General features: G+C 38.1%; 1 protein-coding gene across 3 annotated transcripts; it reads left to right on the top strand.

Moving 5' to 3' along the window:
- The first annotated feature begins 388 nt into the window (after positions 1-388).
- bmpr2a (bone morphogenetic protein receptor, type II a (serine/threonine kinase)) lies at positions 389-27954 on the top strand. Of its 3 annotated transcripts, none has more exons than XM_051112443.1 (14): positions 389-919; positions 1021-1195; positions 11624-11776; positions 11856-12026; positions 13131-13238; positions 13342-13433; positions 14907-15134; positions 15910-16024; positions 20704-20864; positions 20991-21138; positions 21224-21360; positions 21454-21623; positions 23331-24544; positions 26044-27954. In XM_051112443.1, the coding sequence occupies exons 2-14, from the start codon at positions 1120-1122 to the stop codon at positions 26313-26315; spliced, it is 3045 nt and encodes a 1014-aa protein (XP_050968400.1). In that variant the 5' UTR covers positions 389-919; positions 1021-1119; the 3' UTR covers positions 26316-27954. The 3 variants fall into 3 exon arrangements, with proteins under 3 accessions (XP_050968400.1, XP_050968399.1, XP_050968397.1); XM_051112442.1 differs by having other exon boundaries at positions 1016-1195; XM_051112440.1 differs by having other exon boundaries at positions 389-1195.

Below are 27954 nucleotides of genomic sequence, written 5' to 3'. Positions count from 1 at the left end.
ACTATCCTTGTGGGGACATTTTGTCCCCACAATGTAGCAAAAACAAGTACACACACACACACACACACACACACACACATATATATATATTTCCATTATAATTTATGTAATAAATATATTTGTCAATCTACACTATATTGTGTGTATAAAACTAGATATTTTTTTAGTACAGCTGTAGTTTTTATTATTATTTTAAATTAGCGTTTATTTTCTGTTTTCTTTTTTGTTTTATCTTTAGTGATCATGTGTTTTCGTAATTTGTTTTATTTGAAGTTAACAATAATAAACCCAGCCTTGATTTTTGTATCTATCGTGTCTTCATACGGTGTCATTCTCTCAGTCTGCCGCGTGAGGGCGCGTCCCCTCTTCTCCCTTATAAATCGGCCCCCACATCGAACAATCGGATCCCGGAGACAATCTGAAGACGAGGCGTTTCCAGTCGCTGTCTGGTCGGCTGTGCCTTCTTGGCTGTCTTCTGTTGTCGCTCCCGTTGTTTGGAGTACGGACGAAAAACGCATAACCTACTGATTCCCAGCTCAGCGGATCATGGAAACAGAGCAAATTCCTGAAACGAAGATCAAAAGATAACGAACGCGAGGAATATGACGACAAATGGACATTTTAATAGTCGGGAGTCACGAAACCGATGTTACCCTGTACCACAAACTGTGTGCTACCATCGAGGAGACTTGCGGTCTCGGGATGTCCCATATAACTGCGCTAAACTCTGATTAGGCAAATGTATGGGGCGCCTGCTTTGGAACAAAGGGGGAAAACAAAGTTTGATGTGATTTGTTAATTTGGTTTGTTACAACAGACACAGACTCTCAGTAGACAGATTTCACAGTCATCGGCTGGTTACATTTGATGCTTCCTACTGGTGGAAAAAAGCTATGAAGGTTAATGCAAGACCTTTGAGGTAGTTTTACACTATTTCACTGGCATTCTAAAATGATGAACAACTTGCATTTTATGCTGTTTTGAAAAAAAATGTGTGATGCTGGACTCTCCAAAGCACAGATATTCTTGCCTGACTGCAGTCTGAAGCCTGGACAGCTATACAAGTAGCTGAGAATAAATCGGAATATATTGTCTTTGAAGAGGAGGAAAAAGAAAAACATGGCAGTTGAAAGCCGAATAACAATTCTTCATGTTGGACTGATTGCCTTGGTGGTTCTTCTGGGTCCTGTGGCTGGTAAGTAATAGTTAACAGATAGTAGCAATGGAATGGCAGTAAATATCATAGAATTACAGTGAAATTGCTGTTCCACACCCTAGTTTCCAAATCCCTCCATATCCTCTCAAAGTCAAGGCGTAATTAATTGTACACTGACTGTGTGTTTGTGTCCTGCCAGTTATGTGGTGAATTTACTGCCACCCACATCCATCAGGAACTCTTCATTTCCTGTGTGTGTGTGTTTGTGAATTTATGGATAAGTAACAAAGCGAGTAGGTGTGCGTGTGAGTCAGGAGATCCACACGTTTTATGTTGTGTGTGTGCATGTGTATATATAAACATCTGTGCCTCTGTATCTGCGCTTATGTGTCCTTTTAAATATATATATACGTGTGAGTTTGTGTGTGTGTGTTCTCTCTGGCACCAGCCCCTGAGCTGCAGTAGAGCTACTGAGCATCACACAGATAAGATAAGAGCTGACCCTCCTCATGGTTCATGTGGGGAGAATAAAGGCTAAACGCTAATTTGCCGTTAAGACAAGCATGAAACTTAATTTCTCATCTTGCGGTTTGATGCTTAAGTAGGCACATTATGGCTTGCAGATTGGCCTTCTCCACAGCTAACCCTGCAGTCTGACCATCCGGGCTGGAACCAGAGCCAAGTATATGCTCAAACAGATATCTGAGGATAGTACACTGCTCAAGAACGTTAAAAGCTTGCTTATGTCCAGCCTCGTATTTGTCCTCACTATGGTGGTATAAAAGTAGTGGTGTGATTGTGTTGTCAATATTAGACTATTAGACTACAACAATAAAACAATAAGCATTATGAAATGGGTTGTTATTGACTAAAAGTATTTAAAAAGGGCTGAAATTTAAAATAAATGTAAATATTAGATGAAAAAGGTTAAATTAAAAACTTAAAAATTAGAAATGTTACCTTGGCAAGTAACTGAAAAAGGGTAAAAAGTACTAAGATTACAAAATCTAAAATGGAAATAAAAAAAAATGTAAATAGGAATATATATATAAAAACTATTATATATGAAAAAAATCACTAAAACGAACTAAAATTAAAATGAAAACTGAACATATAAAAAGCATTAGTATGTGATACTAATATAGTTTTTAATGTTATGTAATTATAATGTAAAAATTAAAAAAATGATGCAACACCACATTAAAATAATACAATAATTTACCTATGAATACCAGATTGGTTCTTGTTGTGTAGTATTGGAGGTACTGAGTGCTATTCTGTAGAGAAGCCATTTATCAGTAGTCCCATCGATTAAGTGGAAAAGCTGAAAAAATACTGATGTATTATTTGTCTGTCTCTATTTTAAGGGTGTTTTCACACCTAGTTTGCACTTCAATCAGTCTGAGACTTTTCCACTGTTTCCCAACGAGAGTCCCGGGGGTCTCAGGAAGACTTAAAATGATTAAAAAAAGCCAAAATAAGAAAAATAAAAAAAAAATCTAGATATTTCTTGTTGTTTTACTGCTTTTTCTGTTTCGCAGATTTCACAGTGATTTGAAAAACTTGGATATACACTTCCAGTCAAAAGTTTTTGAACAGTAAGATAGTACTGTTTTTACTGTTTTTTTAAAGCCTCCATTTATTTGATCCAAAATACAGCAAAAGCAGTAATATTGTGAAATATTTTTTACTATTTAAAAGCTGCTTTCTATTTGAATATATTTTAAAATGTAATTTATTCCTGTGATCAAAGCTAAATTTTCAGCATCATTACTTCAGTCTTTAGTTTCACATGATCCTTCAGAAATCCTTCTAATATGCTGATTTGCTCTTTAAGATACATTTATTATTATTATCAATATTTAAAACAGTTGAGTAAGTTTCAGGATTCTGTGATGAATAGAAAGATAAAAAAAAGCATTTATCTGAAATAAAAAAAGCTTTTGTAACATTATACACTATACCATTTAAAAGTTTAGAGTCAGTATAATATATATATATGGAAAGAAATCAAAAGTGTCATCAAAAGTGATGACAGACGTTTATAATGTTAAAAAGATTATATTCATCAAAGAAACCTGAAAAAAAATCTACTAAGCTGTTTTCAACAAAATAATAATAATAAATGTTTTTTGAGCAGCAAATCGTAATATTAGAATGATTTCTGAAGTATCCTGTGACTGGAGTAATGATGCTAAAAACGCTTTGAAATCACAAGAATAATTTACATATTAGAACATATTCAAATAGAAAACAGTTATTTTATAAATTCAGGCTTTTGGTGAGCAGAAGAGACTGATTTAAAAAACATTAAAAATCTTACTGTTTAAAAACTTTTGACTGGTAGTGTTTAAGGGAGCCCACATTTAGAAGTTTGAGCTCTAAACCTGGAAAAGTCATTATATAATTTTTTTTATTATAAATATACGTTTTTTCTAGTTATGCCAAGATCTAAAATATTTTATCAAGTAGAAATTGTGAGTAAAAATATCTTTACTTTAAAATCCTTATTCAGTAAATCCCGAAAAACTGAAAATGTCATGTGACCTTTGAATATTGTTGTGGAAAATTAGGGCCTTGTGCTAAAAGTAAAGAACCAGTGCTCTAAAAGGACTTATGAATGTACTCAGGAGAGGTTTGCGTGCAGAATGCACATTTAATTGTCAAAATGTGGGTGACCCCCCCGAAAGAAAGTAAGAGTGAAAACGCCCTCTGATTTTCCACTTTGCCTCAGTGCAATCTAGTTAAGTTTCATTTTGACCTGCAACATTTTTCCGCCAAACATGTGTGTGTGTGTGCAATTTCCTCTTCTTTTCTCTTCTTTTGTGTGTGACAGTAATTTTGTGTGCTTCCTGAAATAGTCACTGCATTCCATAGCGTGGGATAGTCTGGGGTTTTAATGTAGTTTTAGAACTCTTATAACCCCAGCATGGCAGTACAGTATACTTATAAGTGTCATTTTGGCATAGAGATGGTTGTGTATTTGACCTGTGAATTGTGAAGCACTGAGACAATGTCCTTTCAATTGTGTAGTTCTGATTTGTTCTGTAGTATGTTGATAAGGGTGGTTTATCTGTGAAAATGCTTTGTTTACATACCAAGATTTAAAGAAATATTTCACTCCAAAATGAACAATTTTGTCATCATTTACTCATCCATTCTCATTCCAATCTCCTATTATATTATTTTGTTCTGTGAAACAGAGTGATCTTTGGCAAAATGTAAAAGTCAATCAGTCAGTTTAGTCGAATGATCTGTCTTTTTGTATGTTAAGTGGACCAAATAGCGAGGGGGAAAAAAAAAAACTTTAGATTTAGAAAGAAGATTATTGGCCTGTTTGTATGTTAACTGGAGCCAAAAGTGAACCTAATGGAAAACCCACTTCCTTTTTACATTTATTCTGTTCTTGGACTTGTCAGTAGACTCAGATCACAGACTCAAAATAAATTGAATACATTGTGATCTATGATCTTGTGCACTGGATTCCAGATCTTCTGAAGCTATACCATGCGTTTGTATGAGGAACAAGGTGATAATAGGGTATTCAAAATTAAATTAAATTATTTAAATCAAAATTCTGTCTGATACTGTTAAGATAGTCATTTTCATTATACAGAAAACTCAAAAATGGCAGATGATAAATTCTATACTATTTTGTTAAAAAATTAAAGCCAAAATCACAACATTATAAAATACAGTATGACTGAAATTATTACAGTGTTATGAAATTATTAATATTTTTTGAAGATGAACTAAGTCATTTAAATGTAAAAATCAAAATAGGTTCAGTTGAAAAATCTAAATTTAGAACTACATTTTCGCAAAAACAAAACTACAAAAAAAATGTACCTTTACAAAAATTGAATGCAGTTCCCAGGTAAAATGAAAACTAGTGGCAGTAAAACACCAATAACACTATAGAAGAACCATTTTTGGTTCCACAAAGAACCATTTAGTCAAAGGTTCTTTAAAGAGCCATTTCTTTCTTACCTTTTTATGATTTTTAGAACCTTTTCGCCCCAAAGAACAAAGGTTCTTTAAATGTTAAAGGAGAAGTCCACTTCCAGAACAACAATTTACAAATAATTTACTCACCCTCTTGTGATCCACGATGTTAATGTCTTTCTTTCTTCAGTCGTAAAGAAATTATGTTGTTTGAGGAAAACATTTCAGCATTTTTTCCCCATATAATGGACTGCTAATTTCCCCCCGATTTTGATCTTCCAAAATGCAGTTTAAATGCGGCTTCAAACGATCCCAAATGCAGTTGTAAGCGATCCCAGCCGAGAAAGAAGGGTCTTATCTAGTGTAACGATCGGTTATTTTAATAAAAGTAATACAATTTATATACTTTTTAATGCCAAACGCTCGTCTTGTCTTACTCTGCCTGGACTGTTTTTGTTCCTGTTCATGAGAGTTAGGGTATGGCGAAAAACTCCCATCTCATGTTCTCCCTCAACTTCAAAATCGTCCTATATCGCTGTTTTACCTTTTTTTGTTAAGGGTGTTTGATCTTTTTTTGCATATTCACTTTGCAAAGACTGTGTCGGTACTTCTGCAGCGATGTAGGATGATTTTGAAATGATTTTTGAAGCGAGTGAGAAAATGCGATTGGAGTTTTTCGACATACCCTAACTGTCTTAAAGCCATAATACACTGAGTTCAAGGACTGCAAGGCAAGACGAGCGTTTGAGCATAAGAAGTATTTAAATTGTATTTTTTTATCTAAATAACCGATCGTTTAGCTAGATAAGACTCTTCTTCCTCGGCTGGGATCATTTACAACTGCATTTGGGAATCGTTTGAAGCCGCATTTAAGCTGCCTTTTGGAAGTTCAAAATTGGGGCACCCTAGCAGTCCATTATATGAAAAAAAATGCAGAAATGTTTCCTCAAAAAACATAATTTCTTTATGACTAAGGAAAGAAAAACATGAACATCTTGGATGACAAGGGGGTGAGTACATTATATGTGAATCTTTGTTTTGGAAGTGGACTTCTCCTTTAAAGGTTCTTTATGAAACCATTCCATTCCATAGACAAAAAAGCTTCTTTTATGGCATCGTGAAACATTTTTAAGAGTGAAGTTTTGTAGTTTTATAGACTTATTTTCATGCAGATGCACAATACTATGATATGACGTGTTTACCGTAGTGCATGATTTGTAAACAAATGCATTTTGATGTTTACATCACATAACCAGCTCCGTATGTATGGCTTTTCTGTTGTAGTAAATAATCTCCCACGGTTTGCATTCAGATACAATTTTTTTCAGACACAATCTAAAGTGGCATGGTTGCTTCAGCAACTGCATTTTTATTTTTAAATCACATTTGCTTGTGCCTAACTAATTGTTAGGTTAGGTTTAGGGTTTAGTGTAGTTGTACTTTTCTTTTAAATGTAAACATTAACCTTTTAGTGCCTTTTAATGGCGCTGGACATTTCACTGTGCGAAACGTGAAAGAAGCAACGTAATATAATTTTTGCAGAAATGCTTCCACATGAGTGTGGACAATTAAATATATATCCAGTAATGACAGATACCAATATAATAAAAAATTTTTTTTAATGTAGATTGAGAACTAATATGATACTGTATATTGTACATCTGTAACTGATTAATAACAGGTTAAATTTTATTTTAAGCTGTGCTTGTGTAATAACATAAATAAGTACTAAGTAATAATAATTATCAATTAATTAGCATGCATAATTTACTGTTTTGCAGTGTGCTATAATAAGCAAGCCTACATGTAATGTTTAACAAGGAGTGTATAAAATAAAGTGTTACTATTTTATAGCACAGGAGTTGTAAGGACTACTTTTATGGTGCCATTTTTTATTTTTGAATTGGTTTTTGGGTAAACTATTGCTTTAGGTGCAAAACATTTTGTTCAGTCTTCTAGGAATTATGAGATGATGGTGAATGACTCTTATTTACCTCTGACTTACACTTTCTCTCTTTCACACACCCATGTATTTGTAATCTTGTGAATATTTTAGTGTACTAAAATGGCTAAGCAGAGCAGCTGGGTGAAAGTATGGCTGGATGGACAGATTGGAGAAAAGGCAAGGGAGGGTTTTTTGGCTGGAAGCATTAGATGTGAATCAGAATGTAGGTCGTGAGCACATTGCTGTGCTTTGTAGTGCTGTTAGAAATGGAGAGTCATGAATTATCCACTTCACTGAGTTGGATTTTGTTTGCTGTTTTGCTGTTGAAGTGCTTCATAAACTGGTTTGCAGGGGTATCAGGTTGCCCGAGTTATAATTTAATAATATTTCGCAGCTTTTTGATGAGGAGGCAGTAAAATGCTGACTGCGGGACAGTAGTCATCATATTCGATTTGATGTGACAATGAACAATTCTGAAGGCGTAATATATATATTTTTCTCTCTTTTCCTCTCTTACTTTTTCTTAACACTGCAGCGAGGTTTTCTCTCCTCACCCTGTCAGAAACAGTCATCTTCTTGGATACATACACACACACTATTCCTCCCCAATGTGCTTGTCACTTGAATACAGAAAGGGATGAATAGACCACATTCATTATCCCGATATGTCAGCCTGTGTCAGAGCCTCCCATTGGCTGACTGCTCATTAAGTTGATGTGTCAGCCAGTGTCAGAAACCACCATTGGCTGATTCTGTGGTGGAAACTGAATTTACCTTGTAGCTCCACAGAGTAATGTGTATATGTACATCACGTTAATATTTTGGGTTATATATGCGTATGTGTGTCATTCACCACTACTTCAACTTTTTGCCTTTATTGCTTTTTTATATACAAATGTTGATTGTAATCTTTCAACTGATGTGGGGCCATGAAAACTACCTGTACAGTAAATTTACAAAACATTTACATTTGTATACTTTTATTCAAAGCGACAAATGTGGAAAATCACAATCTTAATAGAATACAATACAATAATAATACAATTAGAAAAGTGTCTCAATAGAGTGTTTTGAAAAGTTTTCACACCACCGGGCACTTGTTACACTGCAGGACATTTCAAGTTCTTAGATATTTGGATATTTTGTTTCCCGTTAGATTCCCATATGCTAGAATCTGCACAAATAAGTAAAGCCTGAACTTACGTTCTCATTACAAATTTTGGCATCATTTACTCACTCTTATGTTGTTCTAGAAAAAAGGGTACAAAAGCTATCACTGGGGTGGTACATTTCCGAAAGGTACTCCACTGTATCATATTTACCCCTAAAGGGTGCATATAAGCACCTTTAATTTACTTATTAGTACCTAAAGTGTACTTAGATGGTACATACAGTTAAGGTCAAAAGTTTACATACACCTTGCAGAATCTGCAAAATGTTTACCAAAATAAGAGGTGTATTTAGTACTGACCTGAATAAGACATTTCACATAAAAGATATTTACATATAGTTAACAAGAGAAAATAATAGTTGAATTTATAAAAATGACCCCGTTCAAAAGTTTACATACACTTGATTCTTAATACTGTGTTGTTACCTGAATGATCCACAGCTGTGTTTTTATGTTTAACGATAGTCATGAGTCCCCAGTTTGTCCTAAACAGTTAAACTACCTGCTGTTCTTCAGGAAGATCCTTCAGGTCCCACAAAATCTGTGGTTTTTCAGCATTTTTGTGTATTTAAATCCTTTCCAGCAATAACTATGATTTTGAGATCCATCTTTTAATACTAAGCACAACTAAGAGACTCATATGCAACTATTACAGAAGGTTCAAACGCTCACTGATGCTTTAGAAGGAAAAACGATGCATTAAAGGGGTCATCGGATGCTAAGTTCACTTTTACATGTTGGCAGTGTATGTACAAATCTACCCTATAATGATAAAAAATACATGCAGTGGTTTTTAATTAATCTGTAAAAATAATATTCCCTTTTTCAAATCGAGCCATTCTCAGATTCCTGTCGTTGTGGCGTCACACCAACAGAGGCCGCTCCCACGATAGTTGATTGACATGAGCGTCTTACCTAAGATCAGTTGTAACAGTCTAACCTCCATGTTTTGATGCCGGAGCAGGGATGTAAGTTAGACAAGAATTGAGTGATTGAGGTGTTGTGTTGCTGGATGTAATAATGAACGTAGTGGTCGTCATTTACTCCCGACATCTGAGCTGCTGAACATCGTGATCCAGCTTCACTTACAGCAGAAGTGAGCATAAGGGTTTTTTTAATGGATCGTTGTGATCGCCTATCCTAATAATGTGCTAGTTAGCAAGTTTAGCGGCTAAACGCGGCTAAATGCGGCTAAAGTAAACAGGCTTGTCACTCCACAGAAAGTAGAGAGGGGCGGAGCGAGCAGAGCTCATTTGCATTTAAAGCAGCCTCGACCAGAATGGGATGATTTTTGCAAAGCTGATTTTGGCAAGGTAAAAAGGGTGTTGTTTTACACTACCATTGAGAATTTTTAACCAAAGTATATTATAGAGTTTTCATTAAGATCCTAAAGAATCATATCAACTTATGGAAAATGGGCATCTGATGACCCCTTTAAGAGCTGGGGGTGAAAACTTTTGAACTGAATGAATGTGTGTGCATTTTTGCCTAAATATCATATAGTTTTTTATTTAGTACTGCCCTTCAGAAGCTACAGAAGATACTTAGATGGTTCCCAGAAGACAAAATAAGTTCAGTTTACCCTGATTGTCACATTGAAAAGGTTTTCAGTCCCTCAGTTGTCCTCAGTGTGAAACGATTGATCTCAAAATCATACAGTCATTGTTGGAATAGGTTCAAATACACAAAATTAATGAAAACCAAAGAATTTGTGGGACCTGAAGGACTTTTCTGAAGAACAGCAGGCAGTTTAACTGTTCGGGACAAACAAGAGACTCATGAACAACTATCACTATACAAAAAACACAGCTGTGGATCATTCAGGTAACAACGCAGTATTAAAAATCAGGTGTATGTAAACTTTAATTTTCTCTTGTGGACTATATGTAAATCTTTTATGTAAAATATCTTATTCAGGTCAGTACTAAATAAAAAATAACATGCATTTTGTATGATCCATCTTATTTTGGTAAAATAATTAACATTTTGCAGATTCTGGAAGGTGTATGTAAACTTTTGATCTAAACTGTATATTCCAGCATTGTTGTATTTTATCAACATTAAAAAAAAACCTAAAACAAATAGATCTCAGTTAGTCCATATTCCATATTGTCAGTTAGTTCAAGTCCATATTGTTCATTTTGAAGTGTATTTTGATTTGTAGTTGATGATTTTGATGCAGAACAATTCCTGCATTTTACATCCTACATAATATGTGTTTGAGTGTGTGCGCGTACATGCCTCTGCTGGCATAATGCAGTTCATCGGTGACGCATTTGTGTGTGTCTTTGTGTGCACTCTCAGGGTTAGTGTGCATGTTTAGTAGCATAGAGCCCCCTGGGTAACTGCTCAGTTGTGTTGCTATCAGAAAACATTCACATCCTCCTCCACAATCAGACCATGAGCAGGGAAGAGAGTAGGAAGGGAGAGAGACATGCCTCTATGGACATCATAGCTAAGGATGACCTTGGACATAATCACCCAAAGTTGAGATAAGCGTCATCTGCATTCCTCACTGATAGTGTCTTCAATCTGCAACCCTTAAGAAAAAACAATTCTCATGCGTCACCTGTGCAACATAGTGTCTGTAAATGCTTTGGGAAGTTTGCTTCCCACAAAGCCGGTCTGGGCAAGATATTGCATTCTCAAAACAACATGTATCCACAGAAGAACACCACATTCATACCATGTTTTTTCTTCTCTGCTGTTGGCTAGATAGTACTAAACACCTGTTAACATAATAGACAGAACAGACCCAGACAGACAGAAGCTATCATGTAGTTATGCAGATTCATACACCTTATGCAGAAATGATAATGTCAAAAAAAGGAATTTACGCATAATTGAACCTTATTGGTTTAGTGGTGTTTTATGTAATAAACAATTTTATTTGTCATTCTTTATTCTTGAAATTACACTTGTGCAATGTTCCTTTTTTAATTACCAGTAGGACGCAGGTTTATTTGTCTGTTTATTTGTCTGTGTGTGTGTGTGTGTGTGTGTCAATTAACCAATATTCAGAACCAAAATTATAATTTTCCAACAATAAAAACATAATATGCATCAATATTGTTACAAATATTAAAAAACAATTATAATGGATCCTTTGAACAAGGCCTATCTAATCAGATCTTCTTTTTTTATTAATATATAACCCTGGACCACAAAACCAGTCTTAAATAGCACGGGTATATTTGTAGCAAAAGCCAAAAATACATTGTTTGGGTCAAAAAATCGATTTGTCTTTTATGCCAAAAATCATTAGACTATTAAGTAAAGATCATGTTTCATGAAGATATTTTGTAAATTTCCTACAGTAAATATATCAAAACTTAATTTTTGATTAGTAATATACATTGCTAAGAACTTCATTTGGACAACTTTAAAGGCGTTTCTCACTTTTTAGCTGCACAGAGTGAGCAGAGGGAGTGCGCGTTTGCAGAACAGAAGCAGTCTTTGGGTGAGCGGATTGAGAACTCCACCGTTCGCTGTATTCATGAACGCCACTGCTATGGACTCTGGGTGAAAAAAGATAATGAAATCCAAATAATGAAGCAAGGTATAAATACATTCCACACATACAAACACACAAAGAACTTTACAGTCGGCCTCACCTTTATTTCCTCCTTTTAAAACAGGTTGCTGGACAAATGACCATCAGAAGTGCTATGACCGCTGCGTTGTGATCAATCCACCGTCAATGGCCCAGAATGGAACGCTTCGATTCTGCTGCTGCAACAAAGACATGTGCAACCTGAACTTCACTGAGGACTTCCCACCTCCTTCCCCGACCACTGTACAGCCTCTACGTGAGTGTGTGTGTGGATCATAGACATACAGATAGTGTTCAGCAAACGTAAACAAATGGGGTTGAGTGAAAGATGTCTTTGTACTAACAGTGGGTACAAATTAAAGACGGGGGTTAAAGGATTAGTTCACTTCTAGAATAAAAATTTCCTGATAGTCACCTCCATGTCATCCAAGATGTTCATGTCTGTCTTTCTTCAGTCAAAAAGAAATTAGGGTTTTTGAGGAAAACGTTACAGGATTTTTCTCCATATAGTGGACTGTGGGAGCCAATGGGTTGAAGGTCCAAATTGTAGTTTCAATGCAGTTTCAATGCAGTTTCAAAGGGCTCTACAAGATCACAGCCGAGGAAAAAGAGTCTTATCTGATGAAACGATCAGTCATTTTCTAAAAAAAATACAATTATATACATTTTAACCACAAATGCTCATCTTGCACTAGCTCCATGCGACTTCACACATTACATAGTCACATTGAAAAGGTCACGTGTGATTAAGTCACCGTCTGTGTACTTCAGTTCAAAAACTCCATCTCAGTTTCTCCTTCAACTTCAAAATCATCCAACATTGTTGTTTTACCTTGTATAGTAAAGGCCATTTGATTTTCTTTGCACGTTCGCTTTGTAAACACTGGGTTGCTACTTCCGCCTACATCATGCATGCTTGTATTTTTCTTAGAAAATGACCGATCATTTTGCTAGATGGGACCGTTATTCGGCTGGGATCGTGTAGATCCCTTTGAAGCTACACTGAAACTGCAGTTTGGATCTTCAACCTGTTGTCCACCTTTGAAGTCCATTATGAGGAAAAAATCCTAGAATGTTTTCCTCGAAAACCTTAATTTCTTTTTGACTGAAGAAAGAAAGACATGAACATCTTGGATGAAATGGGGGTGAGTAAATTATCAGGAAATTTTTATTCTGGAAGTGAACTAATCCTTTAAATTGGTCTGGAATGACTCAGATTTCTTTGTTTTTATTTATAATTGTTAGTATTATTTAATTTTTAATGTTTTTTTAATAGCACATTGTTAATATATTGGCAAACTGTTAATTCTAGTTCACTTTCCGGTCCTTGATTTAACATTTTATCTTTGAATACTTCAAGATTCCCGCCCACTTTACAAAGAGGAAGCCATAGTTGTCGCTTTAGCAACTGTGTCCATGGTTGCTGTCCTCATCATTCTGCTGTTTTTCGGCTACCGCATGCTAAGAGGTATGTTGCCGTAGTGATGTTATAATACTTCCCATGTATGACTCAATCCTGACAATGACATTACCTGTGTGCATGTGGATTTATATGCCTGTGTGAATTCCAGGACGTGGTAAACACTCTCTGCATACCTTGGATATCCTGGAGACTGCACTTTCCCCTCCTTCTCTGGATTTGGACAACCTCGTACTGCTGGAGGTGACCAATCACAGACATCAATCACAACTTGATTGTTTTTTTCCGCCCAATTAAAGCAAATGAAACAGTGTATAAAAACAGGGAAAATATACACTACCAGTCAAAAGTTTTTGAACAGTAAGATTTTTAAATATTTTTAAAGAATTCTCTTCTGCTCACCAAGCTTGCATTTATTAGATCCAAAATACAGCAAAAGCAGTAATATTGTGAAACATGTTTACTCTTTAAAACAACTGGTTTCTATTTGAATACATTATAAAATGTAATTTCTTCCTGTGATCAAACCTAAATTTTCAGCATCATTACGCCAGTCTTCAGTGACATAATGGGGGTGGGGGGGGATTCTAGTTAATACTGTAGTTAATTATAGTTATATGTATATAGTTATAAGGATGCTTTAAATTGATGATAAAGACATTTATAATGTTACAAACTATTTATATTTCAGATAAATGCTGTTCTTCTGAACTTGCTATTCATCAAAGAAACCTGAAAAAATTACACTTAGCTGTTTTCATCATCATAATAATAAGAAATGTTTTTGAGCAGCAAATGAGAATATTAGAATGATTTCTGAAGGATCATGTGACTAGTAATGTTGTAATGATGCTAAAGTAATGATGCTAAAAATTCAGGAATAACGGGAATAAATGACATTTAAAAATATATTCACACAGAAAACAGTAAATACATTTCAAAACTGTACTGTTTTTGCTGTACTTTGGCCTGGTGAGCAGAAGAATCTTTTTTAAAAAACGTTAAAAACCAAACGTTTGACTGTTAGTATGTGTGTGTGTGTATATATATATATATATATATATATACACACACAGTATAAATATATATTATTGAATATTGATATACGACATAAACTATGTAAAAACAAATAATCAAATGTTTGCTTTGATTAAAAATAACTTAAATATAAAGGAGTTTTTGGATTTGACCTCAGGGATGAATGTCATTTTTTGGTGTTGTTGTTTTTGTTTCTGTGATACTATAATATTTATTAAATAAAAATATATAATATTTGCTTAAGAAAGCCCAGGAGAGCCTGTTGTACTCTAATTAATATTAAAGTGACAGTAAAGACATTTGTAATGACGTTGCAAAAGATTTCTATTTCAAAATAAATACTGCACTTTTGAACTTTGTATTAATCAAGAATCCTGAAAAAATGCATGATTAAAATATTAAGTAGCAAAACTGCTATCAACAGTGATAATAAGAAATGTTGCTTCATCACCAAATCAGTATATTAAAATGATTTCTGGAGGCTCATCACAAAAATAACATACATTTTAAAATATATTCAAATAGGAAGCACTTATAACATTGATGTTTTATAGTATTTTATAGCTTTTGTGAGCATAAGAGACTTCTTCCAAAAACATAAAAAAATCTTTTTATATATCCTTTTACTTTCTATACAAAATGTTTTTTCATACTTTTCTCACTTGTTTTCTCACACAGCTGATTGGCCGGGGCCGGTACGGAACAGTGTATCGTGGTTCGCTTGAAGACCGATCTGTGGCAGTGAAAGTTTTCATTTCTGCTAACCGGCAGCAGTTCACTAATGAGCGTATGATTTATCGCCTCCTCTTGGATCATGAGAATGTAGCACGTTTCTTAGAGAGCGAGGAACGTGTCGGTACAGAAGGCCGGACAGAGTTGCTTCTCTTGCTGGAGTTTTACCCTCATGTGAGTGTCGCAAGAACACCGAAGAACCCAAACTAGCCTTTCAAAAAGTACCAAAAGCAAAAACTAGTCTATTTCCAGAATGCTCATTCTTTTCCTCACAGTCATTTAGCCTGTTCTTGTTTTTTTCTCTCACATTCCTTCTTCTCTACATCACAGCTTCAAAAGTGCAAGCGCACACATTTATTTTGTGGTTATATTTAGAGACCCGAGGGATCTGATGTCATGTTTGATCTTGTGGTAACAGCATCTCAAAGTGTAATGCGATATCTTTGGATATCACCTAAAACTTGCTTACTCTCTTCCTTCAGTTTTCCTCTGTGTCTTTTTTCATCCTCTCATTTTTTTTACACTTATGGAAACACAAAAAGGTTACAGTTCAGCAGAATATCCTCATTTTACCTCTCGCCGCATACTCACATCCACAACACACTCTTGACATTATGGAGGAAGAGAGAGATTATTGACTGAGCTGAGAAGTTTTCAATTATTCATAACCGTGGGCTTTCAGCCTGTACTTCCTGTGGGCTAACCTCAAGCCAGGTTGCCATAGTGACTGGAGGCATCCCAGAGGTAGTCCTGAGGTATGGCAGGAGTGCATTAATTGTGCTACTCCTGTAATTTTGAGATACAGCGCCTCTTTTCTTTCTCGCTCTGCGCTTTAATCTCGTCCTCCCTCGCTTCTCCCTCCTCTGCCCCCCCTGTTTTTCCTGTGCGTTCCTCCCTGTACTTTGCAGATGATTTCCTCTGAATAGAGTACTCCTTCTGTCTTTCCCAGGGCTCTCTGTGCACGTATCTCAGCGGGCGGACTGTGGACTGGCTGAGCTGCTGTCGTTTGGCTCTGTCTGTCACCAGAGGGTTGGCGTACCTGCACACAGAAATACAGAAAGGGGGTGAGATACAAAATACCAAAACAAATCAGCCACAAATTCATAAGTCACTCATTTGTCGTTCCAAACCTGTATGATTTGCTTGTGAAATACAAAAGCAGAATGTTGATGAATGTGCCAGCCACTCTTTTTCATATAGTGATGATATATAGATATATAGATAGATAGATAGTGTGAACTTTGGCTGTCAAGCTCCAAAATGGATAAAAAGTATCAACTATTTAAAATACACTTTAGATTTTAAGTATGGAGTATGGATGTGATAGTGGGTGTGTGCACTTTATTTATAGCCTCAGTCTGAGAAAGCAGGAAGGGATGGGGCGTAATTCTCAATGCTTTTTTTAGTTTTCTTTGTCTTTGTTTCAGTGTGAAAGGCTCTGAAAGTGTTCAGATTTTATTTTAGAAGAATGCATGGAAATGAAAGGCATAAAGAATGTGACAGAAAGCAAAACTAAAGCGAAAGAAAGCGATGCTATGTCTTCATCTTCAGTGCAGTCATCCAGATATATACTGACACATCCTTTTTTTAACTCAGAGAAACCAAACCTTCATATACAAATGCACACTCATATAAACTCTCACATACAGCATTATCAGAAATATTATTATCCAAAAAATTGGACTGGCTCTAAAATCTGTTTGGATGGACCACAGCCATACCAGTATACAGTGCCATGCGAAAGTAATCATACTCCTTCATTTTTTCACGCTTTATGTTGCTGCCTTATATTAAACTGCTTTAAATGACTTTTTTCCCCACATCAATCTACACTTTTTTCAAAGCAAAAAACAAGTTTTTAATATCTTTCCAAATTTATTAAAAATAAAAAAACTGAAATAAGTACTTGTATAAGTAATGCATAAGTATTCACACCCTTAACTTAGTACTTAGCTGAAGCACCTTTTCAGCCTCAAAGGTGCACATCTGTATTTGGCAATTATCTGCCATTCTTCATCTTACCTCTTCACCTCTCAATCTCTGCTTGGATGGGGTCAGACGCACATTTTCAGGTTTCTTCAGAAATGTTTGATGGGGTTCAATCCAGGCTGTGGCTGGGCCACTTAAGAATATTCACAGAGTTGTCTATAAGCCACTCTTGCTGTGTGCTTAGGGTCATTGTCCTGTTGGAAGGTGAACCTTCTGCCTAGTCTGAGGTTCAGAAGGCTCTGGACTGGGTTTTCATTAAGGCTATCTTAATATTTTGGTGCATTGAGCTTTCCTTCTACTGTGACGAGTCCCACAGTCCCTATTGCTGAAAAATGGCCCCACAGCATGAGGTTGCTACCAGCACACTTTACTTTTGTGATGGTACTCTTCAGGTGATGAGCAGTGCCTGGTTTCCTTAAAAAATTATGCTTGGAATTGAGGTTCATCAGTCCAGAGAATCTTGTTTCTCACAGCCTGAGGGTCCTTTAGGTGCTTTTTTGCAAATTCCAAGTGTGTTTTCATGTGTCTTCACTGAGGAGAGGATTGAGTTTGCCAACACTGCCATAAAGCCCGGATCAGTGGAGTGCTGCAGTGATGTTTGTCCTTTTGTAGGGTTCTCCTATCTCCACATCAGATCATGGAGTTCAAGTAGAGTGACCATCAGGTCCTTGGTCACCACTCTAACCAAAGCCCTTTTCCATCAATTGCTCAGTTTGGCTAGCTCTAGGATGAGTCCTGGTTGAGAGTACATGCTTTTTTGAACCTTCAATGCAGCAGAATTTTCTGAACTCTTCCTCAGTGTCACGCTTCAGGCAGGAACAGACGAACAACGACGTAGTGAAACGAACAGTCTTTAATAATCCACAGGGAACAGGAAACACAGGGAGGTAACGATAAAGTCTGACAAGGCAAGAGGGAAAACACACGCATTATATACACAGACTGATTACAAACACAGGTGCAGACAATGAGGGAGAAACCAAAACACACAGAGCTGCAGGGGGAAAATGATGGGAGAAACCAACTAAAAAGTCCAGGGGTGTGACATTACCTCCCCCTCCCGGAAGGCGCATCCTCGCGCCGACAAACAGGGAAAACAAAATGTACCAAGTCTTAGGAGGGGGCTTTGGCGGAGGACGGACTCCTGGGAGGAGGGCAAAAGATGGAATCCAGGGTGGTGACGGAATAGTCCATGGAGGTGATGACGGAGGGAGGAGCCAAGGAGGTGACAGGAGGGGGCTGGAGCAGGAGGAGCCAGGTGAGACCCAGACCGCAGCCATGATGGAACCCCACGGTGGAGCCGATGGAGGGAGGAGCCATGGTGGAGGAAAGGCTGACGACTCCCGGGGGCCGACCGACGGAGGCAGAGCAGGTGGTGGTGGAGCCCGAGGTGGAGACGGAGAGCCGATGATCCTGGGCGACACCGAGGATCCGGAGGGCCAAGGTGGAGCCCAAGGCTCTGGCGACCAAAGCGGAGGTGGAGATCCGGAGGTCCGCGGCGGAGCCGGAGCGACAGAGGACTGAGGCTGTGCCAGAGGGATGGAGGAGTTCCACGGAGCCGGTGGGACGGAGCGACGAGGCGCAGCTGGCGGAGTGGAGTCCTGAGGCGAAGGTGGGATGACGACAGACCAGGGCGGAGCCGAAAGGATGATGGAGCCCGGTGGAGCTGAGAGACGGGGTGGAGCCGCAGGGTCGGAGGGCCAGAACTCAGAGGCTGAAGGCGGAGATGAGGGATCCTCCAGCCATGACACCGATGATGACTAGCAGACCTGCGGCGAACCCACCGCACAGATGGTGGGCTGAGGGTGAGCAGAGGGACTGACAGGCAGCAGTGGTGGCATGGTTGAAACATTATGGCCATTAGACAGAGGTAACTGAGGGAGGGTGGGTGGGAAATTTAAGTAGATGGACGGTTCAGAATTTACAGGGGGTTCAATATTTAAATCCTCATGGAAACATAGATGAGGTTTATTGTCTTTTTTCGTATGTCCCAAAATCCAATTAAGCTCACCCTCAGCGATGGTGCAGTGGGTAATGCTGTCCTCAGCAATTTCCCGTTCCACTGATATCTCCACCGTCACGGTCATAGTGGCCGGCTCACGCACCTGGTCTGACGGCTCGTGCAGCTCAGGCTCCGTGACGATCAGCAGTTCTGCTGCTCCTTTCTGCGATGGCTCGCTGGTTGCAGCGGGCTTTAGCTCTCTGTCATCAGTGGGCTCTGGCTGGTATTCCGCGGGTCGGGGTGGTGGCTTGTTGGGATCTGGGTCCGGAGTGACACTGGCGAGATTCTCCAAGGAACAGGCGGGAAACGAGGATCGGTCCACTCCACAAACGAGGCGAAATCGGCTCGAGGGCCGTCCTTGGACGACGGCGCTCTGCATGCGGCGTCCGGGTAGCTGGTGGTGTGAGCTACTAGTTGGAACATGACGGTATATCCCTTGAGCGGCAGATCCCCCTGCTTCAGCCGAAGGAGGATGAATTCCGGACAGAGTAGGGGATTCATAGTGAAAACACAACGGAACCAAAAAACTGTAAAAAACGAACGAGAAACAAAACGGGGGGGAACACTCAAAAAAAACAACTGTATTGGTCAGACCTTCTGTCACGCTTCAGGCAGGAACAGACGAACAACGACGTAGTGAAACGAACAGTCTTTAATAATCCACAAGGAACAGGAAACACAGGGAGGTAACGACAAGGTCTGACAAGGCAAGAGGGAAAACACACGCATTATATACACAGACTGATTACAAACACAGGTGCAGACAATGAGGGAGAAACCAAAACACACAGAGCTGCAGGGGGAAATGATGGGAGAAACCAACTAAAAAGTCCAGGGATATGACACTCAGATGTGTGGCTTGATGCAGTCCTGGCTCTAGCTTTACAGGCAGTTTTTATTTTACCTCAGGGCTTGATTTTTCCTCTGATATGCATTTTCAGCTGTTAGACCAGCTGTTAGACGTGTGTGCCTTTCCAAATCATACCCATTCAATTGAATTTGCCACAGCTTAACTCCACTTGAAGTGTAGTAACATCTACAAGCAATATCTCAGCTGTCCCAGATAAGGGTGAATACTTATGCAATGGAATAATTCAGTAAATTTGCAAAGATGTTAAAAACTTGTTTTTTGCTTTTCTGTTATGGTGTATGGAGTGTAGATTGATGTGGGAAAAAAGTAAAGCAGTTTAACATAAGGCAGCAAAATAAAACATGAAAAAAGCACAAGGCACTGTAGGTTTGCAAACAAATATTAATTTCACACAATAGTGACCACTACCAGTGACAGTGTCAAGGTAATGAACTATATTACTTAGCAGAGAAATTGATTATCACTATTATCAATAAATAATAGTGGTTATCACTATTATCAATAAATGCAATTATTCACTGATAAAAATGCATTTAAAAACAGAATGATAAAATAAACATTTAATTAAAATATCTTTATTTAATTACAGCATATATTTCATGTTGCTTTTATAAAACAGAGAAAATGAGCATAAACCACTCGAAGCTGTGCATTACATTTATTTGTTACATTTATTAATTGTGCCTGTATTAATATTGTGCTTAACTGGACCACTTACATTGGTAAAATCCCTGTTACATAGTTTATTCTATTGCTCTCTAGTGGCAATTATTATATTATGATTCACTGTTATGTGATTTCCTCTCCTTCTCTACTTTCTCATCCCACTCCTCATTCTTCTGACACTCTCTTTTCCTTCCCTCTATTCTTCTCATTGTTAGATGTGTATAAACCGGCTGTGTCCCATCGGGATCTGAACAGTAGGAATGTGCTGGTGAAGACAGATGGCTCTTGTGTGATCAGTGATTTTGGACTTTCCATGATTTTGACTGGAAAGAGGCCGCCTGGGCATGGAGAAGAGGACAACAGTGCCATCAGTGAGGTCAGTAAACAGCTATTTAGACTGGTAGAGTTTGTTCCAGCCCAGCAAAATCTAAACCAGACCAGTGATCTGGACAATAATACCCCAGAATAATCATAAGTTATACCTCTTCACCTCACTCAATAGGTGGGTACAGTGCGATACATGGCTCCAGAAGTGCTAGAAGGGGCAGTGAATCTGAGAGATTGTGAGTCAGCGCTGAAACAAGTGGATGTTTATGCACTGGGTCTGCTTTACTGGGAGACCTTCATGCGGTGTGCGGACCTCTTCCCAGGTACCAGATAGACGTGTACACACATGTAGATCTTTCCATGTCACAGCTGCTGTTTGTTCTCAATTCAAATCTTCTGTGCCACCAGGTGAGGCAGTTCCAGCATTTCAGATGGCGTTTCAGGTAGAGGTAGGCAATCACCCTACCATAGAAGACATGCAGGCACTTGTGTCCCGAGAAAAAGAAAGACCTAAATTCCCAGAGGCCTGGAAAGAGAATAGCCTGGTGAGAAATTAAGATGTAAACAGACACAAATGCAGCTTATCAACTCTCAGTGGACTAAAATAGATTTGTTGATGCATCTGTGTTTATGTGCAGACCGTGCACTCACTGAAAGAGACAATGGAAGACTGCTGGGATCAGGATGCTGAAGCCCGACTGACGGCTCAGTGTGCAGAGGAGAGACTCGCTGAACTTCTCCTTATCTGGGACAGGGAAAAATCAGTCAGTCCTGCTCTCAACGGCAGCACTGCACTGTTTAACCACAGGTAATCAATGACAAATTGTTATTGTATAGTCACAGGTAATAAAAAATAATAATCACTGACCACTCACTGTACAACCAAATGTAATCAGTAATTTATAAATACTGACCACTCACTGTACAACCACAGGTAATCAATAACCAGTGATCACTGACCACTCAATGTATAACCACAGATAATCAATAACCAATAATTACTGTACAACTACAGGTAATCAGTAACCAATAATCACTGACCACATTCACTATATAACCACAGATAATCAATAACCAATAGTTACTGTACAACCACAGGTAATCAGTAACCTATAATCATTGATCACTTACTGTATAACCACAGGTAAGCAATAACTAATAATTACTGTACAACCACAAGAAATCAGTAATCTATATTCACAATTATTGTAAAACCACTGGTAATCAGTAATCTATTATCACTGACCATCAACTGTATAACCCCAGGTAATCAATAACCAATAATTACTGTACAACCACAAGAAATCAGTAATCTATATTCACAATTATTGTAAAACCACTGGTAATCAGTAATCTATTATCACTGACCATCAACTGTATAACCACAGGTAATCTGTAACCAATAATCAATAACCACTCACTGTATAACCACAGGTAATCAATAACCAATAATTACTGTATGACCACAGGTAATCAGTAAAACCAATAACCACTAACCACTCACTGTATAACCACAGGTAATCAATAACTGACCATTAACTGTATGAACACAGATAATCAATAACCAGTAATTACTGTACAACCACAGGTAATCAGTAATCTATAATTACTGACCATTCACTGTGAAACCACAGGTAATCTGTAACCAATAATCAATAACCACTCACTGTATAACCACAGGTAATCAATAACCGATAATTACAGTATGACCACAGGTAATCAGTAACCAATAACCACTAACCACTCACTGTATAACCACAGGTAATCAATAACCAATAATTACTGTACAACGACAGAAAATCAGTAATCTATAATTACTGACCATTCACTGTAAAACCACTGGTAATCAATAACCAATAATCACTCACCACTCAATGTATAGTTTTAGGTAATAATTACCCAATAATTACTGACCACTCACTGTATAATCATAGGTAATAAATAACCAATAATTAATGTAAAACCACAGGTGATCAATAACCAGTAATAATTTACCACTCACATACTACCACAGGTAATAGATGACTGATGATCAACAGCAAGTAATCAACAACCAGTCATCATTAACCACTCACTTAATGAGTGGTGACCAATAGTCATTGACATCTCACTATATAATCACAGGTAATCACTGATCAATATCTGTACAACAACAGGAAATCAGTAATTAGTATTCGCCTACTGTACATCCACAGGTAATCAATAACCAGTAATCCCTGACCACTTACTGTTAAACTGCAGGTATTCAGTAATCACTAATTGAAAAACCTCATTACTGCACTGTACAACCAAAAGCAATCAATAACCAATACTCACTGCATTACTAATGAAAATCCAAAAGCAATAACATCTTAACTTCAACCATGTATTCAAACTATTAATTTAACCAGAGGTAATTAATAATCATTTTTACACAGTGCAGTTATGTTTAACACTGCACTGGTATCCCCAGTTAATTCCAGGTAAAAAGTCCAGAGAAGTCCAGATAATTAATAATCAATTTCAATCATTCTAGGAACTTCTCTGCTGGCAGGCAGACACCTAAGGTGGGTTCTTTCCTTGAACACTCCTCCACAAACACTGAAGACCGTGAGGGTGTTGATAAACCCCTTCACAATGACACCTCAGTGGACCCACCTATAGTGGGAGGGTCTAACACTACAGAGAAGAACAGGAACTGCATAAACTATGAGTGGCAGCAGGCCCAATCAAGGCAGTCCAGCACAGAAAGCTCCTCCCCGACTCCAATCTCAGAGTCCTGCAATGCCACACACCCTCCACCAGTGGGCAACAGTGGCCTTCTCTGTGCTCAGCTGACCCAAGAAGACTTGGAGATACCAAAACTGGACCCAAGTGAAGTCCAGAGGAACTTGAGGGAGAGCTCTGACGAGAGCCTGATGGAACATTCACAGAAACAGTTCTGCTCTCCGGAAACATCAGCCTCACTCGGCTTCTACCCTCTCATGAAGATGGCTTCTGAGCTTTCAGGGTCACAGGGTTCTGCTCGGCATGTTGACACCCCTATAACCATCCTACCTAAGCAGCAGAATGTTCCTAAGAGGCCGAGTACCCTAAGTCTCAATGCTAAGCCTTCTGGGAAAACACCCACGTTGTCATCTTCATCACTGCGGATGAAATTTGGGAAGCTTGGAAAGTCAAATCTGAAGAAAGTCGAAATGGGTGTGGCTAAAGCCAGTGCAGTCAGTGCGGCACACGAGGCCAGGCCGATTACCGTTGCCAACAACGATGCTGCGGCAGCAGTGAGTAAATATGCGACCGGAGCAGCACCTGAGTCAGCAGGAAGTGCAGCCAATGCCGCTGATGTCCGTTGGAAGGGCGCCATGAGTTCAGAGGACTTGACCTTCGGCCTCTTGAACACTAGCCCTGACGAGCAGGAGCCTCTTCTCAGAAGAGAGGCGCATCCTGACAATGCAAACAACAACAACAGCAATAACAACAATGGTGAAGGAGAGGGTGAGGGAGACACTGAGGGTGGAGGAGAGGGAGGAGAGAACAGTGAGAATGTTGGTCCAACTGGAGATGCTCCGTCGTCTTCTAACGTGGAGCCTGTTGCGCTGCCCGCCCCGTGTCCTGCCTCAGCCGTGGTTCCTCCACAGGCCCAAACCCAAGCTCAGACACACGGAGAGGCCCTGCTCAGACAGAACCGTGTGCGCAGACCCGAGAGACCCAACTCACTAGATCTGTCCATCACCACACTGCCATTACTAGGTGAGCATCTGTGCTACAAACTCAACCTCTTTCAGCTAAATTTGCTAATTTTGAATGCAAAATATGTACTTTTTTGCAGAACCAGTGAGTTTTTTCAAGGAGTATGTGGATTCCAAATTTAATGGAATATACAGTTGACGTCAAAAGTTATCTGCAAAATGTTAATTATTTTACAAAAATAAGAGGGGTCATACAAAGTGCATGTTATTTTTTATTTAGTACTGACCTGAATAAGATATTTTGCACAAAGGATGTTTACAAATAGTCCACACGAGAAAATAATAGTTGAATTTATAAAAATGACCCCTGGTTCTTAATACTGTGTTGTTACCTGAATGATCCACAGCTGTGTTTTTTTGTTTAGTGATAGCTGTTCATGAGTCCCTTGTTTGTCCTGAACAGTTAAACTGCCTGCTGTACTTCAGAAAAATCTTTTAGGTCTAACAAATTCTTTGGTTTTTAAACAATTTTGTGTATTTGATCCCTTTCCAACAATGATTATATGATTTTGAGATACATCTTTTCACACTGAGGACAACTGAGGGACACATATTCTACTATTACAGAAGGTTCAAATGCTCACTGATACTCGAGAAGGAAAAACGATGCATTAAAAGCCAGGGGGTGAAAACTTTTGAACAGAATGAAGATGTGTACATTTTTCTTATTTTGCCTAAATATCATACTATTTTTCATTTAGTACTGCACTTCAGAAGCTACAGAAGCTACTTACATCCCAGAAGACAAAATAAGTTAAATTTACCCTGAATTTCAAATTCAATGCATTGTGTTTCCTTTTGGTGCATCAGTGAGCGTTTAAACCTTCTGTAATAGTTCCATATGAGTCCCTCAGTTGTCCTCAGTGTGAAAAGATGGATCTCAAAATCATACAGTCATTGTTGGAAAGGGTTCAAATACACAAAAATGCTGGAAAATCAAAGAATTTGTGGGACCTAAAGGATTTGTCTGAAGAACAGCAGGCAGTTTAACTGTTCAGGACAAACAAGGGTCTTATGAACAACTATCACTAAACAAAAAACACGGCTATGAATCATTCAGGTAACAACACGGTATTAAGATTCAAGCTTTTTATAAATTCAACTATTATTTTCTCTTGTGGACTACTGTGAAATATCTTATTCAGGTCAGTACTAAATAAAAAAATAACATGCATTTTGTATGATCCCTTTTATTTTGGTAAATAATGAACATTTTTTAGATTTTGCGAGGCGTACGTAAACTTTTGACCTCAACTGTTTATTTAGACTTGGTGATGTTGGTGGTTTAAATTTGTCATTGTATCCACCTTATTTTTAATGAAAGAACAGATGCAGCCATGTGAAATTTGAATGTGCGAGGCTTCTAGTGTCATTTACTTATATTCAGTTTTGAAACAACTTACACATAAGTCCATTCTTCCCATATTTCATAAAGGAGACCCTCTGTTTACATTTTAAAATGACATGCCATCACATTGTAATCTCTTGATTCACCCACAGGAGGCAAGTCTGCCAGTGACGTGACAGAGGGATCAGGAGATAAAATCAAGAAGCGAGTAAAGACGCCTTACGCTCTAAAGAAGTGGCGTCCTGCCAGCTGGGTTATCACCACCGATACACTAGATGCTGAAGTCAACAACAACACCCGTCATGGGGGGCTCGGTCAGAACCAGAATCAGGCCGGTACCAGCAGACCTAAATCCGCCTCGGCCGTGTATCTAGGTAGTCGGGGAGGATCTCGCTTCTCAGATCCCAATGACTGTGACTTTTGACCTCTTTTTCATCTTAAAAAAATTTAATCATACTCTACAGCTCTAAAAAGTCAAGAGACAAGTGAGGACTAGACCATATACATGTCTTAAATTTAACCCCAATTGTAAGCACAGTTAGAGTCTTAGTGGATTTTACACTGAAAAGAGCTATGCAGCCATCTTTTAGTTTAATGTTTCTGTTTTTCCTTTTAATTACTTTTTGGTTGCACTTTTTGCTTGAAGTTATAAATCATAATTACTTTGACCATTTGAAATGGTCCCTAATATTAAACCGGTGTAAATGTGTACTTAATCCTCACATAATCGATATTAATTCATAGTTATGCTCACTTCTAAAACATTTAATTGCTCTTAGTGATTGCAACCTCTATGAAATTATAAAAAATATTTTAAAACAATCAAAAAAAAATTCATCATTCAGAACCCTGTTATAAGATTATAGGGTTATTCATTAATGCTAATTTTAATCATTTCATTTATAAGGTTAAAAAGCTTTCATATTTCCCCATGCAGACCTGCAAAATATGTTTACATTCTCTAATATTTTCCCATGCACAGTTTCCTGCAGCTTTGAGATTTATGAGACAATATTACTGAAGTTCCGTGACTGTGTTCACAGCGTCTGATACTTGTAAGCGCTGCTGTGTGTGCAAAATGACAGCAGGCTTCCCTTTCCGAGGTCTGAAAGAAGCCAACAGACTATAAAAAAGCAATTCAACACATTTCACTGTGGTGGCACTATGTATCTCAGCATCAGACACTCAAGACAATATTTAGAAATGGTGTGACTGTAAAGAGACCAAGGCAACATCTGATACGATCAGACGCAGGAGTCACACATGGACAAGCTTTACTCAGAGACGCAAGACAAAGCTGCACTCGGTCTGGTAAACTGACTGTTCTGGATCCTGTCTAACGATGCTTTGGACCTACTTGTTATTTACTTATTTTTCTATGTAAAAATGAGTGTGCATGTGCGCACAAGATCAGTTCTCAGTGTGTTTGTTCCTGTGTCTTTGTGTCTCGTCTCTAGTCGTGTGAAAGGTTTTTGTGCTGCATGTTTGTATCTATTCCTATGGGGACGTGCATCTTCATTCGCACTTAAATGTTGATGTACAAAGGCGTCAACAAAGGGCAAAGGTTTAATCAGTTAGAAACCTGAGAAGTCTTTTCAAAGCACAGAACACAAAGCAGCATTTCTCGCTATGCACAAAGACATGAAGCAAGCAGCTCTGGTCTGAAATCAAACCTTCGTGTGTTACTAAACTGCTCTGGCATGTCAGTGATAATGAACCGGGCGCTGTTATTATAATCGTATAAACAGAGTCCCCTATTATCCTCACCTGAACTGACTGTTGCATGTCTTAAATGCATCTTAAAGAGCACAAGATACTTTCATCTGCGACTCTAAGTGTGTTTATGCCCACGTATGTGTGTGTGTCTGTGCATGTATGCGTGAATGAGTGTTTGTATGATGTTATGCTCCTGTTAACACAACCGTTGTAATCGTAGTGATGTGATCAATCGTTTTATTACCCCTTGCTGAGACATTTTGAAAATTGTGATTTGTATAAGAAGGTGCAGACTGTAAAAGTGTATTGTTATTTGCAGATTTAAATTAAATTATGCTTTGCATTTG

This window comes from Labeo rohita, chromosome 6 (genome assembly GCF_022985175.1).
Source record: "Labeo rohita strain BAU-BD-2019 chromosome 6, IGBB_LRoh.1.0, whole genome shotgun sequence".
Classification (NCBI taxonomy): Eukaryota; Metazoa; Chordata; class Actinopteri; order Cypriniformes; family Cyprinidae; genus Labeo; species Labeo rohita.
This window is presented reverse-complemented; position numbering and strand designations above follow the sequence as displayed.